Source organism: Uloborus diversus, chromosome 7 (genome assembly GCF_026930045.1).
Source record: "Uloborus diversus isolate 005 chromosome 7, Udiv.v.3.1, whole genome shotgun sequence".
Taxonomy (NCBI): domain Eukaryota; kingdom Metazoa; phylum Arthropoda; class Arachnida; order Araneae; family Uloboridae; genus Uloborus; species Uloborus diversus.
This window is the reverse complement of record NC_072737.1, coordinates 11033585-11050119: the sequence shown is the minus strand read 5'-3', so window position 1 is coordinate 11050119 and position 16535 is coordinate 11033585. Positions and strand designations below refer to the sequence as shown.

Below are 16535 nucleotides of genomic sequence, written 5' to 3'. Positions count from 1 at the left end.
TAGGAGTCTGAGCTAACGAGAACCAAAAACCCCTTGTAAACAAAAAAAAAAATAATTTGAATTCTGAAATTTTGAATACAAATTATGTTTTTCGCAATCACGAGCTGCGACAGGACCCTACTCATTGGAGTTATTGTTTCTAGAAACTGCTCTTTTCCCCCCAAGACAGCCCCTCCTCTTGGGATGTTACGTGTGTATATCTCTAGGCTTGTGCGTGTGCGTAAACCTGTGTGAATGCACATTCGCGTGTGTGTGTAAACGCGCGTGTTTGTGTGACCGTGTATGTGTGTGTGTGTATGAGCGTGCATGTGTATAGGATATGGGCACCATCGACCAGGAGAAGCGGATTCCGGGCGACATTGCTCAGGACCGGAGGAGCCACGCCTGCAGAGGACGATGGGGTTGAAAAAGGAACTGGAACGTCAAGGACGGTCAAGTAAAAAAAAAATTAGCAATCGAGATTGCTCAAAAAAAAAAAAGAAAGAAAGAAAAGAAAAAAGAAAAAAAAATAGTATGTTATCTTTTAGTAAAAGCGGAGCCTCGGTGGCTGAGAGGACTTTCGCTTTAGCTCCTTTGCTGCCGTTGATAAGATATGCGAACACAAACTGAGATCTTTTGCTATTCTCAACCGAGAAGCTTGAACCTCCAATAACTCACAGCAATATTTAAATTCCTTATTCATACTACACTATACTCCAGGATTCACGTACTCTATGGGATTTAACCGGTTGATGGGTAATTGATGACAGTTTTTTTATTTTTTAAATTTATTTATTTACTCATTTTTATTTTTTTTAAATTCAGAAGAGGAGTCAAGCAACCCCTGGTCCAGCACCCCAAGAGGTACCCAGCGAGACTCCCCGCCCTGCTCCACCCGAAGGCTTTTCAGGGAACCTGCGAAAGCTAGGGAGCCTCTCGTCGTCTAACCACAAGTATGATGCCAGCCAGCGATCCGGCTGTGTTCCTCTGCTTTATTAAGTATTTACAGATCTACCGGTCGGAACGGTAGTGTACTATTACAGAAACAGTCTTGGTTAAATAATATGTACAGAACATGCACCCCAAGAGGTATTGACGCAATCACGAATTGCTAATTGTCCTTACTTGATTGCAGTTGGCGTTCCGGGGCACTTTTGAGATCCACCGACCTCCACACGCAGGTTCTCCTTCAGGGCGATGTGTTCATGGCGTTCATGTCCCCCAGAATCAACTTTATTCGCACCCGACCCTCACGACTAAACACAACCCGCTTTAGACAAAAACAGCATCCAACATCCAGCACAGAATATCTAGCAACCAGCCCCTGGCATTCATTTGAATTTTGACATCTTGAATTCAAATTATGTTTCTCGCCATTGTGACTGTGATAGAAGCTTCATTTATAGAAATGAGAAACCCGACGAGTAGGGGGCTATCGCAGTTCGTGATTACGAAATCATAATTTCAATTCATGACGTCAAAATTCAAATGAATGCCAGGGGCTGGATGCTAGATTTTTGTTCTTGAAGCCTAATTTATGTAGTCGACAAATTCAAAATAGTCGTGTGTGTGTGTGTGTTTTTTTTTTTTTTTTTTTCAGTTATTAGATACGTGCTTTAGAGCAATTGAGAGTACTTCATTAGCTCACCATTTAGGGAGTAGCTGATTTTAAAAAAGTAAAGTTGCCTATGTAAGAGTCATTGAAAGATATTTTAATGTTAATTTGTCTTTAAACGAGCTGGTGTGTGCATCACATGACTTCCTTTTACTCCAATTTAATGTGATTTTCTCATTATTGGCAGTTTTAATGTGATTCAATAGTTTAACCTCTAAATATCACCAACAGTGGCCAAATTCAAACCAGATTTAAAAAAAAAATCGCCAAATTTGTCGCCAAGTTGGTGACAAAACGTGGCGACCAAAGGACAAGCGATATATTGCCAAGTGTCCACCAAATTATAACACCACTTGTGTTTACATTGAAACTAACGATGATTTCCCCCTAAAAAGGGCAAAAGACCCACTTTGGATTATCCGAATGCAACCAAAAAGGAAGGTGCGCAACTAAACCCCACTAGGAGTCTACGTACCAAATTTCAACTTTCTAGGACATTCCGTTCTTGAGTTATACGACACACATACACACATACACACATACGCACATACATACGTACATACAGACGTCACGAGAACACTCGCTGTAATAAACTCGGGGATCGTCAAAATGGATATTTCGGGTGTCTGTACGTCCCTAGGCTGCATTATTTATTTGCACCCATATGCCCCATGCACCCATATGCACCCATATTTGCACCCATATCATATTCACGTGTGGTCGAGTTGAAAAAAAAAACTCAACATTCATTTGGGGGTGAGCAAAATGGAAATGAAGGCCGATTTTTGGGTGAAATTTTTTTCGCGAATACAATACTTCTTTTGTTATAAAAGGAAGTAAAAATTATTCGATGCCACAAAAAATAATGAAATGCACCTTGAAACGTTTTCTAAAAAAAACTCTATTAAAATTTTGATCAGGGTGAACAATCTCTTCTTGCTTTTTTTCCTACTGGAACATTCATTATCCGTAAAAACTTTATTGCTAGTAATTATTGCAATTTTTTTAACCTAAAATAAATATCATTCAATCGTTTTATCGAATCTGATTCGTTATCTCTCGCATGTTCATTTCTCATGATAGTCAACTGAATTTTCGAAGCAGTTTCATAACCAATGCGTCACGATGTAATCTCATCATCGCAGATTGTGTTCAAACTTGTTTTTTGGACTTGCGATAAAAATGAGCAATTTTGTTGGTGATATTTTAAGACACTTGTGTAGAACGAGGCCTTTCTTGAACGCGTTCAGAAAATTTTCCACTCAGATCGTTTGAACTTCATATTTAGTTTAGATCGGACTTTCAATCTTATCTTTTAGTATACTGCCGTGCAGGGGTGCCAATCCCCCCCCCCCAAGTGCGATGGCGCTAATTCCTCTCCCTCCCCCCCCCCAAAAAAAAATTCTTTCCCTTTTTTATTTTTACTCTCTTTATTTTATTTTATTTATTATTTATTTATATATAATATTAATTTTTGTTATTTATGTTTATTGTTATTTCATTACGAAGAAAAGGTCTGTGCTGCGCCAATGACATATAAACACACACACAAACTGAATAAAGTAATGAAATAAAATGTAAACGGAATAAAATAAAATAAATAGTTAAAATTAAAAATAAATCAATAAATACATTAAAATAAATAAATAAAATAATACTCCCCCCCATTTTGATGGCGCTCCCCCCAAACTTGCGCCATAATGCCCCCCCCCCCCCCCCTCTGTGAGCACCCCTGCTGCCGTGCTAAGCGCAAAAATCGCATTTGCAGTTGAGTTCAAAATGAAAAATTGCTGTTTAAAGTTGTGCGGCTCCATGTTTTTGATTCATGTGGATTTTTTAAAGAATTTTAAAAAAAATATTTTCCATTCGCATATGATCATAAAACATTTTATTTAGGTGAAATATGTGACAAAGAACCACCTTGTGACCGTAACTCAATTTTGAAAGGAAAAAAAAAAGCGCAGATACGACTTTCGTGATTAGCACAGCAGTATAGTAGACACCAATTTCATCTCACTTATTCACGACAATTTCATCTCACTTATTCACGACAATTTCATTTAATGTAGCTGTTTTCTTTACCGCAAAGAACACTTTTCTCATTAACTAAAAAAATATTGAAATTCATCCCAAATTAATATAAAAATGCTTAGTAGAATGATAATTTATTTTATTTTCATTTATTAACATGGTAATTATTTCGTTCCATTCGGCAAGTTACTAGTTTCGAAGCTTGCATTTAGTAGTCTGAATTAAGATTTGTAAGAGGCGTTCCATTTGCATTATTCTTCCTAAGCTCTTTCGCACTGAGAAATTATCGACCATTGTTTTCACTTTCATGTTTGTAATTATTATTTTTTGCTGTTATCATTATTAGTATTATTTTAACAAAACTTTAAACCATTTTCAGTTTTAATATTTGCATAGTCAACAAGAGCTATTATACAGTTGAACTCTCTTAATACGATCACGTTTAGTACGAAATCACGGCTGAAACGAACATTTTGTTCGTTAAGTTTGGTTTGCTATCTAATTACGTTAAACATTTCACGTATAATACGTACATTAAATTGCTAATATCGGATAAAACGAACAAAAATTTCTTACCTCTTTACCTAAAATGTTTGAGGTTGAATAATTTAAATTTCTTTTTTAGAAATTATTCATCATTGTGTTAGGTAGTAGAAGTCCCATTGTGTATTGAGAAGAAAGTATTAAATATGTTGCATCTTCTTTATTATTATTACTAATAATAAAGCTGAAAGTCTCTCTGTCCGGAGGATGTCTGGATGTCTGGATGTCTGTGACGCGCATAGCGCCTAAACCGTTCGGCCGATTCATGAAATTTGGCACAAAGTTAGTATGTAGCATGGGGGTGTGCACCTCGAAGCGATTTTTCGAAAATTCGATGTGGTTCTTTTTCTATTCCAATTTTAAGAAAAAAAATATCATAAGATGGACGAGTAAATTACGAAAATTATCATAACGTGGAACCGTAACATGGGCACAAGCCATTACTAATAATAAAGTGGAAAGTCTCTCTGTCTGGATGTCTGTGACGCGCATAGCGCCTAGACCGTTCGGCCGATTTTCATGAAATTTGGCACAAAGTTAATTTGTAGCATGGGGGTGTGCACCTCGAAGCGATTTTTCGAAAATTCGATTTTATTCTTTTTCTATTTCAGTTTTAAGAACATTTTCCGGAGCGAAATTATCATAAGATGGACGAGTAAATTATGAAATTATCATGACGTGGAATGGGAGAGCGAATGAACATAGCCTATTGGCAAGAAATTCGCCATCCATCATTTGTAAATATACAGGCGATCCGAATGACTTTTTAATTTTCAACTACGGGCAAAGCCGTGCGGGTACCACTAGTAGAAAATAAAGCCCGTACATTTGTTTACCTGTGGACATTTTAATTTACTCGACGATAAAACTGTTCATCTTCCATTGTGGATTACAATCTATTCCGCTATTTTCAATATTTTCCAAAAACATTCATTTATAAGAAAAAATGATCTTTTCTGAATGCACTAAAAGTTAGATTACAATGTATGTATTGTTAGTAATATTTTTAATGTAGGTAAGTATTCCTTCGTTTCTTCACGGTATCACTCATTTACGGTTGTTACGAATAACGACTAATACGAACAAATTCTTGGATTTTTGACATTTCGTATTAACCGAGTTCAACTGTATTTCGAAAGAATTTCCAATACGTGCTAATTATGTTGCAACGTTTTATTACGCACATGTGTGAATATGAAACACTGAGTGCAGTTTTGAATTATTTAACATGTATTCATGTGCTAAATAGATCAGTTCATCTATTCATCCTCGGATTCAATCTGCAGCGAGCAAATGTTTTTCCGGAATCTCCCAACTCGACTGCGAAGCATTTTTCATCAACAGCAGACGACAGCTGTTTCCGCTTACTCGCGTGGGTTTGCATTGTTCCATGTGCGGCGCAAAATTTGATTTGATAGTGCTCAAATTTAGGGAGGACAAGAATAAACATAAAATGTAAAGACTATTTTTTAATCCTATAGACCAGTTCTAAGCTTGGTTCGCACTAAAAAGTATGAAATAAAATAAGTACATGATTTCTTGATTTGCATCATTCAAAAATTGCAGATCTTAATATCTTTTTACTTCCTTTTACAAAAAAAGAAGTATTTTAATCGCGAAAAAATTTTCACTCAAAAAAACGGCGTTAATTTAAATTTTTCTCACCCCCAAATGAATGTTGAGTTTTTTTTCAACCCGACCACACGTGGATATATGCCTAGAAACGTACACACACCCGAAATATCCATTTTGACGACCCCCGAGTTAATTACAACGAATTTTCTCGTGACGTCCGTATGTGCGTGTGTGTGTATGTATCTCGCATAACTCAAAAACGGTATGACCTAGAAAGTTGAAATTTGGTACAGACCCCTAGTGAGGTCCCCTAGTTGTGCCCTAGGTACCCCTAGTTGTGCACCTTTCTTTTTGGTTGTATTCGGATGTTCCTAAGGAGGTCTTTTGGGGGAGGGAATCATTGTTAATTTCGATGTAAACTCAAGTTGTGTTATAATTTGTCGGACACTTGGCGATTTATCACCAGTCTTTTAGTCGCCAAGTTTTGTCGCCAACTTAGCGACAAATTTGGAGGATTTTTTTTTTTTTTTTTTTTTTTTTTTGAGCAATCACGATTGCTTGTTGCTTTCATTTGACTGTTTTTGGTGTCCTATCATTTTATTTTCCCCCCGTCACCCTCCGCACCATCACCGTCGACCGGCTCCTCACGATGCTGCTCCTATAGCGAAAGCCGTCTCCAGGTTGCGTCCATGACCTACACACACGCGCATACATACACAACTACACACACACACAAACACATACACACATACACATACAAACACATACACAGACATACACCTACACACACATACACCTACACACACAAACACATACACACACGCACGCATACATACAGACACCTACACATACACACACACACAAAAACATATACACACATACACACAACTTCCCACACATTCATGACTGCACACAGACACAAACACATATGCCAACACACACATACACATACCCCCCCCCCCACACACAGCCATACATACCCCACACACAAACACACATACCCCCCCCCCACACACACACACACAAACACACACTTGTGATAGCGCAAAACATAATTTGGATTCAAGATGGCAAAATTCAAATTAATTTTTCTTTTTTTTAAATTTGGTTTCAGTTTGGCCACTGTTGGTGATATTTAGAGAGCAAACAATTGAATCACATTAAAATTGTCAATAATGGTTAAATGACATTAAAATTGGAGTAAAAGGAAGTCATGTGACGCACACATCAGCTCGTTATTTAGGTAAATTCTAAACCCGGCTCTGGCATGAATGTACTTTATCTCTCCTGTCCTAGTTATTTCTTTGGGTGAATATGTTGTGCTGTGAATGGTTGTCTACCCTATAAACGGGTCCCTATGGTCTGTGCGTATTGTGAATCACACCAAATTAGTACAGTTCGAAAAGTGAAGCACCCCAATGGCCTGCCCAGCTGGCACAAAACAACAACAGGTAAATTCCAGGGTTGGCCGGATTGGACCCAGTTGGGTTGGACCCAATGGGTTTTTTTGAAAAAACCCATTTAAAAAAAACCCATTATTTAGCCCACTTTTGGGTTTTTAAAATTTTCTGAGAAATTTTTTAAAAAAAATAATTAATTTAAATACTTTCATAATTTAAACTTCTTTTTTATTTGTTCTTCACTACAGACAATGGACATAAAAAATGAATTTTAAACTTCAATAGTATTTCTTAACTCTTAACGGCATTAAAAAATACTTCAAAGATTTTAAATAAATATATTTAACTTTTTTCTTTAACTGGTCAATAAATAACTCAAATTATCTTGACTAAGTCCTGTCATGTCTTATTTTCTCAATATTTGTAGGTTGTACAGAGGAAACTACTCTAGCTAAAAGACTTTCATGTGAATTATTTTCTGCAAACCAACAAGTCACAAATATCGAATAAACGAGGTATATCTTTTAGAAATTAACAGGTTTTACAAACGGTCGGACATAAAACAATAGGATATACAGTATTTTCATTATCTTACGAAAAAGTTTAATATTTCTTACTCTGTACACAGAAATAGAAAAACAGGCAACATAAAATTCAAAGAAATGTCTTGATTAAGTTGGAATTCAGTAAAAAGGGATTTAAACTAATTGAGGTTCTACAGTAGTTTTGCATAACAAAATGAAATACAATAAAGTAAAATGCAAAAAAAAAACGTAGTAATTAAAAACGACCAAACGAGAGTTATCACTTGAGAAGTAACTTTTCCTTAACTGTTGATAATCATGGTATCTGAAAAATCTGAAACTTCACCATTCTTGGGTTGCGTCGTCTTTTATACTTTTCTTCAGAAAACGCTGAATTTTCTAGCTTTTTTTTACCCCATGACAGTTCTTGTGCTTTGTCCATATACTTACGCTACAATATGCTACAAGTACCCACCTTTTTCACTAAAAAAAGACAAAAAAAAAAAAAATTTCTTTTTAAAAAACCGAGCTTTATTTGGGTTTTTTGGGTTTTATTTAAAAAACCCAAAAAACCCCTGGGTCCATGCGCTTTTTAAAAAAAAAAAAAAATCCGGGTTTTTGCCAATCCTGTAAATTCTGAAGCAGGGAATAAAATTTAAAATTAAAAACATGAGAGAAGAGATAGGCGATATACAGCTTTGCACGAATAGCTTTAATTATATCATCTATATTTCTTCGTCTCTCAATTTTCAATTTAAATTCAAGAAATCATATATTTATTTCAAACTTTTTAGAGCGAACCAAGTTGATAACAAAGTCTTCAGAATTTAAAAAAAAAAAATTATAATAATTTTTTATATTTTTATTTTCCAAAGATTTTTCGTTTCGAAACTTATCAGAAGTGAAACTCGTTGAAATTTAAAACGTATTTACCTGTTACCTATCCCCATAAAGAAAAAGAAAGACGAGCTGATGTGTGCATCACATGACTTCCTTTTACTCCAATTTAATGTCATTTCCCCATTATTGGCAATTTTAATGTGATTCAATTGTTCATACTCTCTAAATATCACCAACAATGGCCAAATTGAAACCAAATTTTTAAAAAAAATCGCCAAATTTGTCGACCGAAACTTGGCGACCGAAAGACTGGCGAAATATTGCCAAGTGTCCGACAAATTATAACACCACTTGAGTTTGCATCGAAATTAACAATGATTTCCCCCCCCCCAAAAAGGAGCAAAAGACCCCTTTAGGGATATCCGAATGCAACCTAAAGCGAAGGTGCACAACTAGACCCCACTAGTAACTTACGTACCAAATTTCAACTTTCTAGGACATACCATTTTTGAGTTATGCGAGATACATACACACATACACACATACGCACATACATACGCACATACGGACGTCACGAGAAAATTCGTTGTAATTAACTCGGGGTCGTCAAAATGGATATTTCGGATATCTGTAGGTTCCTCGGCATATATCCACGTGTGGTCGAGACGAAAAAAAAAACTCAACATTCATTCGGGGGTGAAAAAAATGGAAATTAAGGCTGATTTTTGAGTGAACATTTTTTCGCGAATACAATACTTCCTTTTTTGTAAAAGGAAGTAAAAAAACAGTATTAAATTAAATTTTTATTAAAAAAAATAATTTATATGAAGCGTAAGTTGATACATAGGAAAGTGTATGAAAGTTTTCAAAATTAGACGGAAAGATGTTCAAAATAAATGACATCTTTCTTTTTACTTCCTTTACAAAAAAGGAAGTATTGTATTCGCGAAAAAATTTTCACTCAAAAATCAGCCTTAATTTTCCATTTTTCTCACCCCCGAATGAATGTTGAGTTTTTTTTTCCGACTCGACCACACGTGGATATATGCCTAGGAACCTACAGACACCCGAAATATCCATTTTGACGACCCCCGAGTTAATTTCAACGAATTTTGTCGTGACGTATGTGTGTACGTATGTATGATTGTATGTGCGTATGTATGTGCGTATGTGTGTATGTATCTCGCATAACTCAAAAACGGTATGTCCTAGAAAGTTGAAATTTGGTACGAAGACTCCTAGTGGGGCCTAGTTGTGCACTTTCCGTTTTGGTTGCATTCGGATGCTCTTAACGGGGTCTTTTGCCCCTTTTTGGGGAGAAAATCATTGTTAATTTCGATGCAAACTCAAGTGGTGTTATAATTTGTCGGACACTTGGCAATATTTCGCCAGTCTTTTGGTCGCCAAGTTTTGTCGCCATCTTGGCGACAAATTTGGCGATTTTTTTTTACAATTTGGTTTCAATTTGGCCATTGTTGGTGATATTTAGAGAGTAAACGATTAAGTCACATTAAAATTGCCAATAATGGGGAAATGACATTAAATTGGAGTAAAAGGAAGTCATGTGATGCACACATCAGCTCGTTTTTCTTTTTCTTTATGGGGATAGGTAACAGGTAAATACGTTTTAAATTTCAACAAGTTTCACTTCTGATAAGTTTCGAAACGAAAAATCTTTGAAAATAAAAGATAAATTTGGTACATAGACTCCAAGTGGGGTCTAGTTGTGCACCTTCTCTTTTGGTTGCATTCGGATGTCCAAAAGGGGGTCTTTTACTCCTTTTTGGGGTAAAATCATTCTTAATTTCAATGTAAACTCAAGCGGTGCTATAATTTGGCAAATACAGTAAAACCTGTAAAGTTGGACTACCTTTGTAAGTTGACCACCTGTCTATGTTGACCGCTTTTGTCAGGAACGGAATTAGTCCTCTCTCATATAATGAAGGAAAACCTCCGTAACTTGACCACCTCTCTATCTTGACCACTAATATACGCCAAATTTGGTTTGGAGTATTGTAAAAAACCCTTTGTAAGTTGACCACTCTGTTTATTTTTTAAAACTTTCTTCAGTAAATAATTTTATTTTATTATTTATTAATATATTTATTATTATTGTTATTATTCTTTCTTTCTTTTTTTTTCAAAAACGTTTTTAATGCTTTGATGACAGACTAGCATAAAGCTTATGCTGCTGTATATTCTTCAAACTTGTTTTTCATTCTTTGTTCTATTTGAGGTAGCTTTTTGTACTCTGTTCAATGAAAATAGGTGTCAGTAGAAAAGTTCAAAGTCTTTTCTTTCAGTTGCAGTATGTTGTGGCAACATAGGAATTGTGCTAAAAAGAGCACGCCCGGATCTATACATTTTGGGCTCCCTGCAGCAAAATATGTAGGGCCTCTCCATAGTGACCAGCAGTGTCTATTTGTAAAGTGAATAAGTCTTGGTGCTAGTTTTTTTCTATTTTTTCTTCAATTTCTAGGGCCATTAGCGCCTTTAAGAACGCGGGCTCCTTGCACTGTGGGTACGCAGATCTGGGCCTGCTAATGAGTAAAGTTACATGTTTCTGGTGCAAGGGATTAAGAGATAGGACATTTTAATTTTGCTTTTATGAACTGGGAGAGTCGACGAATTTGGCGGGTTTTTTTTAAAAATCTGGTTTCAATTTGGCCATATTTAGAGAGTTAACCATTGAATCACATTAAAATTATCAATATTGGGAAAATTTATCTGTATAAAAACGTTTTCTTTGCTTCGGTTCCCAACAAACTTAGGGAGAAAATATTTAAAGTGTCTCTTTACTCACTCCGAGGCACTATTATCTTTAAATTGGAGTAAAAGGAAGTCATGTGATGCACACATCAGCTCGTTTCTGAAACGAAATTCATTCCCTCTCAAAAAAAGTAAATAAATAAATAAAAACTGTGGCTGTCAACTTTTTTAGGGAATTTAAGCTACATATACGTCAAAATATTAACCGTTGTATCAATCTCTTACAATGATCCATTAACCTACGTGGTATTGGATTTGAGCTTATTACTTACTAGTGGTACCCGCACGGCTTTGCCCGTAGTAGAAAATTAAGGTCATTTGGTTCGCCTGTATATTTACAAACAAGGGATGATGAATTTCTCGCCAATTCGCTCGCCCATGGTCGCATATGGTACTTTCTCGTCCACGTTATAGTAATGTGTTCGTCCATGTTATGATAATTCGCTCGGTAAAATGTTCTTAAAATTAAATTGAAAAAGAACAAAATCTAATTTTTGAAAAATCGCTTCGAGGTGCTCACCCTATGCTACGAACTCATTTTGTGCCAAATTTCATGAAAATCGGTACAACGGTCTAGGCGCTATGCCCGTAACAGACAGAGATCCAGAGTTTTTACTCGGGAAGGACATATGAAATTTTTTATTTGTATTATATACTCAAAAACTCACAAACATATACAGGTGAGAAGCATCAAGATTTTATGTATCTCTGTCTTTTGCCCTGGTTAATTATTTTTTAAAGTAAATTTTTGAAATACTTCTTCCTTTCATTGTTCATGAAATTAATTAGTGATGTTTACGCCTTATTCTTGGTCGATTTGGTGCTTGTTATTCACACCTAAACAATTTCAGAAAAGTTTCGTACCAAAAATCCTACATTCTTCAGCATGCCCCCCCCCCGAAAATGGTAGTCTGCATCCACCCCTGCAACACATACATACACACAATAGTTCGCACACATACACATACGCCTACACACACACACACACACTCATAATTGCGAAAAACATAATTTGAATTCAAAATGTCAAACATTCAAATTTTTGAGCAATCACGATTGCTTATTGTTCTCATTTGACTGTTTTGAATTCCTATCATTTTATTTTCCCACCAGCACCCTCTGCCAGCACCACCGTCGCGTCGACCGGCCTCACGATGCTGCTCTTCTTGCGAAAACCGTCTCCAGGTTGCGTCCATATCCTACACACACACGCCTACACACACATACACACACTCATGCCTGCGCACAGACACAAACACACACTCCTACACACACACACATACACACACTCATGCCTGCACACAGACACAAACACATAAGCCTACGTACACACACACACATACACATACACACACTCATACCTGCACACAGACACAAACACTTATGCCTACATACACATACACGAACGCCTACACGCACAGCACTGCATACACAACACTCACACACATGTATACATACACTCACACACACACGCACCCACACACATGCTTCTACACAAACACACACACACATGCTTCTGCACAAACACACACGCGCATTCATTCACACACACGCTCGTGATTGCGAAAAACATAATTTAAATTCAAGATGCCAAAAATTCAAATTAATTGTTTTTTAGTTTGTCTTTTTTTTTTTCCTTTCACCAGTTTACATTACTTTTAGTATTTATATTAATTGCTCCGACCCGGGTAAAAAAGGTGGTGTACGATCTTTTTTATCAATGCCAAAAATAAAAATGAAAAAAGCAAAGATGAAACTTAACTGCTGATGAAGTAAACAAATTAATTTCGAGACTGAACTTAAGACGACATATAATTGTGGATAATGGACTTTAAAAACTTAGAAAATAATCCAGATCTTTGAGACTTGCTTCGAATCAAATCATCAGTTCAGATTCATTTTTTTCCCCACCATATGTCTCTGTCTTAAAACAATAAAAGAAAATCCTTTTTCATTTTTCGGAAAATTAAACGTACTGCATCACCAGCTTTTTAACTGTTTTTTTTTTGGTCAGACACAGATTCAGAGTAGTCATGACCTCCTCCCCCCCCCCCTTTTAAGTGATCAAAGGTAGCCAAAAGCTGTTCGATGAGTACAGTAGACTCTCGTTTACGTGGGGTTTACGTTCCACGAAAATGCCGCGGTGCACTTATATCGATTTCTACGCACAACATCTATAAAGAAAACATAAATTAATTTCGTGTTCTGTTTATAAAAAGGAGTTGGCTATAATCTTTTGGCAGTCATTAAGAAATTTTCACTGTAGTTCTTTTCAGAGCATTGACGCATCCATGATCACTTGCGTCATTTTCATATCAGAATCTTCCTTCACTAACAAATCAGAAAGATCATTTCTATTGTCTAGAAATGGCTCAAAATTTTCAATGTGAACATTTTTGGTTGTGTGTCATTCGCGTCGGAATCTTCGTTGGTTTTGGACTCTTTCGTCACTCCTAAAAGCTCTTCTTCCAGTGCTGAACTGCGTGAGTTTAATAACTTTACTTCTGGAAAGAGCTCTGGAACCAATCGCATAAAATGTGTCCAGTGGCCCAAGATCGATTATTAGCACGCCAAAATGCAGTTTATTGAGTGTAATCTGAAATCTTTAGGGGTTTGGATATTTAAAGAGGGGAAAAACTTATCTGTATGCATCGCCGCATCCGCGTAAAACCGAAACTCATCAGCGTAAAATAAAAGCGCGGTGACAAATCTTAAACCGCGTATAATGGAAACCGCGTAAAATAAACCCTCGCAAAACGAGGGTCTACATTTCGGTGAATTTACCCCAGGGCGGTCATTCCAAGCTCGTCAGCTTGCGAGATCGAGATTTTCGCTCACGTGATCTGTTGTGATGTGGGAATGTAGCGAAGTAGTATTCTAATCTACTCGAAATTAGCTTGCGGTTAGGTTCGAGTAGATTAGAATACAACTTTGCAACATTTCTACGTCACAACCGATCACGTGAGCGAAAATCTCGGTCTCGCAAGCTGACGAGCTTGGAATGACCGCCCAGCCCCCTACTTATGTCCAAAAATGACACTTGTGACCCCCGTCCGTAAATGACACCCTCCAAAACCATAAGCTGGATCCGCTCATGAACGGTTTGGAAAATGGTTATGAAAACACTCAAAAATTCCATTCTATTTTAACACTTGCATTGCTAAATGAAATTATTTAAAAAAACATTACTTTTGGCACTTGATACCACTCAGTTCCCATATCCGCCTATGCTAACGGTAGTTTTTACGAGCAGAAGGGGTGAAAAAAAATGAAGTGAAAACCGATTTCCCACAGATTCTCCACTCTTTTCCCCTCACTTTCCAGAGACTTCCGTACGCGATCAAAACAGCCGGATGTTGTTGAATGAGCGCGACGTCACAGCGTCGCCGGTTGCCGTGGCAACGCAACGGTCGTTGCGTCACCGCGACTGCAGCGCCGCCGCTCCTCTCTCTCTCTCTTCGTCGTACCGAAGAGCAGCTTTCCTTTTCCAACGCGGAACGCCTCTTGAACGTTCCCCCCTACACCTCTCTTTCGCTCCGATCCGTGTGTTCTCGAAAAAAAGTGGAAAATATTCCCAAGTACCACCCTGCAGACGATTCTTCCCCAAGGAGTCATGATCGTGAATGGCAACGAAAAGATCGACCTCTCGCAGTTGCCCCTGGTGCAGGTAGGTCCCTTTCTGTTTTTCCCCTTTTTCTGCAGAGGGGGAGGGGTCTAATAAAATGGTGTGGGACACCGGACCATATGGTCGGGATTCTGACCACCACCTCCACATTTACTGGTACTGAAAACGAGCATAAGCTGCTTTAAAATGTTCGATATTGCATATTCGGTGTTGAACTTTCTCTTAATTCGATAATTTTAAAATATCTTATAATGTATCGTTGGCATTTAGCCATAGTGTTCTGCTTATGCGCGGAGCTAGATTAAGTTTCCGAATTTTCCAAATACTCCAGCAAAAGTTTTTGCACCAAATGCAAGCTAGCAGAGCTCCTAAGATTTTAATCTTTTCATTTCAGGCGCAAATATTCATTCCAGGCGCAACTCAATGACTTTCAAATGTATATTTTCCCACTAAAGTAATAGAATTTACCCAAAAATACCATATGTAACGTTCGTTATGTTTACATCGTTATGCAGTTCAAATTATGCGGATGAAATATAAATACTGTTGAAATATTGAAAATATACTACGCTCAGTGCTTTTTAAATCCCCATTTTTAAATTTAGTTAAAAAAAAACTCCTACCAGCACTCAATTCAATAGGATTTTACTACTAGATTTGGTTTTCCATAGTGTTGAAAGTTATTTAAACCCCTTATACATATTTAAACCCCTTATTATATCTTATACACCAATCTATAATTATGATTTATAGTAAATATTTGATTAGAATATAAAGATGATATTTCTTTGTGTGTTTTTCTCCATTTTTGCTATTTTGAAACTACATGATGTAAATTTCGTTATATGTAAGCATCCATTTGTCATACTAATGTGTGAAAAAGAATCAAATGTGTAAAAATGAATGCAAAAAAGGTGTTGAATAATGCCCACTGTGCGAGTATATCTACCGACCGTGTGAATGTTTAAGGATTTAAAGAGTGTTAACTTGCATTTATATGCTTCATGGTCCCCCCCCCCCCTCCGAATTATTATTTTTTTGAAACTAGTGCAGTACATCAAAGAAAAGCGGCGTAGTACCTGAAGCACCGTGCGAGTACTTCAGGGTTAGAAATTATCGACGAAGATTTGCCTCGTGATTTTCCCTAACTGTTGTTTTTTTTTCCAAATGCAAACAGAAAACTGCAATCATCTGAATGCATGACAAAAAATTGTTCTTCGCTTTGCACCAAAAATTAATATGGGACAGGCACGTCATTTGGGAAGGTCACTCACCCTCTCCCATTCTAGTGGGGGGGGGGGGGGGTTCTTATAAAATTTATATCGGAGTCTATACCCTTTTGCCACCTCTGGAAAATTCAAAATCACGTGTCTGATTAGCGATATAGTTACAGTTGGGGGAAATGCTACCAACAGGAAACTCTTGGATAGATTAGCAAACGCATCAGTACCAAATTTTCAATACGAAAAATTCTTCTTCAAAAAAAAACCTTCTAAAAATGTTTCGGCGCAATGCAGAGAATATTTGTTTTACTTTCAGCATCAAAATGTCAGTAGTAAATAAAATTTTATGCCTTATGAAAGTAACGATGGTTTGAATATTTTTATGTATTCATTTCCGACTCTCTTGTAATT

At 36.8% G+C, this 16535-nt stretch overlaps 1 protein-coding gene across 1 annotated transcript in view; it reads left to right on the top strand.

The window, feature by feature from the left end:
- The first annotated feature begins 14771 nt into the window (after positions 1–14771).
- The window catches only part of LOC129226597 (terminal nucleotidyltransferase 5C-like), a 107328-nt gene continuing 105564 nt past the window's right edge, over positions 14772–16535 (top strand). Inside the window, exon 1 of the mRNA XM_054861221.1 lies at positions 14772–14943. Coding sequence (XP_054717196.1) covers positions 14890–14943 — 54 coding nt within the window. The 5' untranslated portion in view covers positions 14772–14889. The remainder of the gene's footprint in view (positions 14944–16535) is intronic.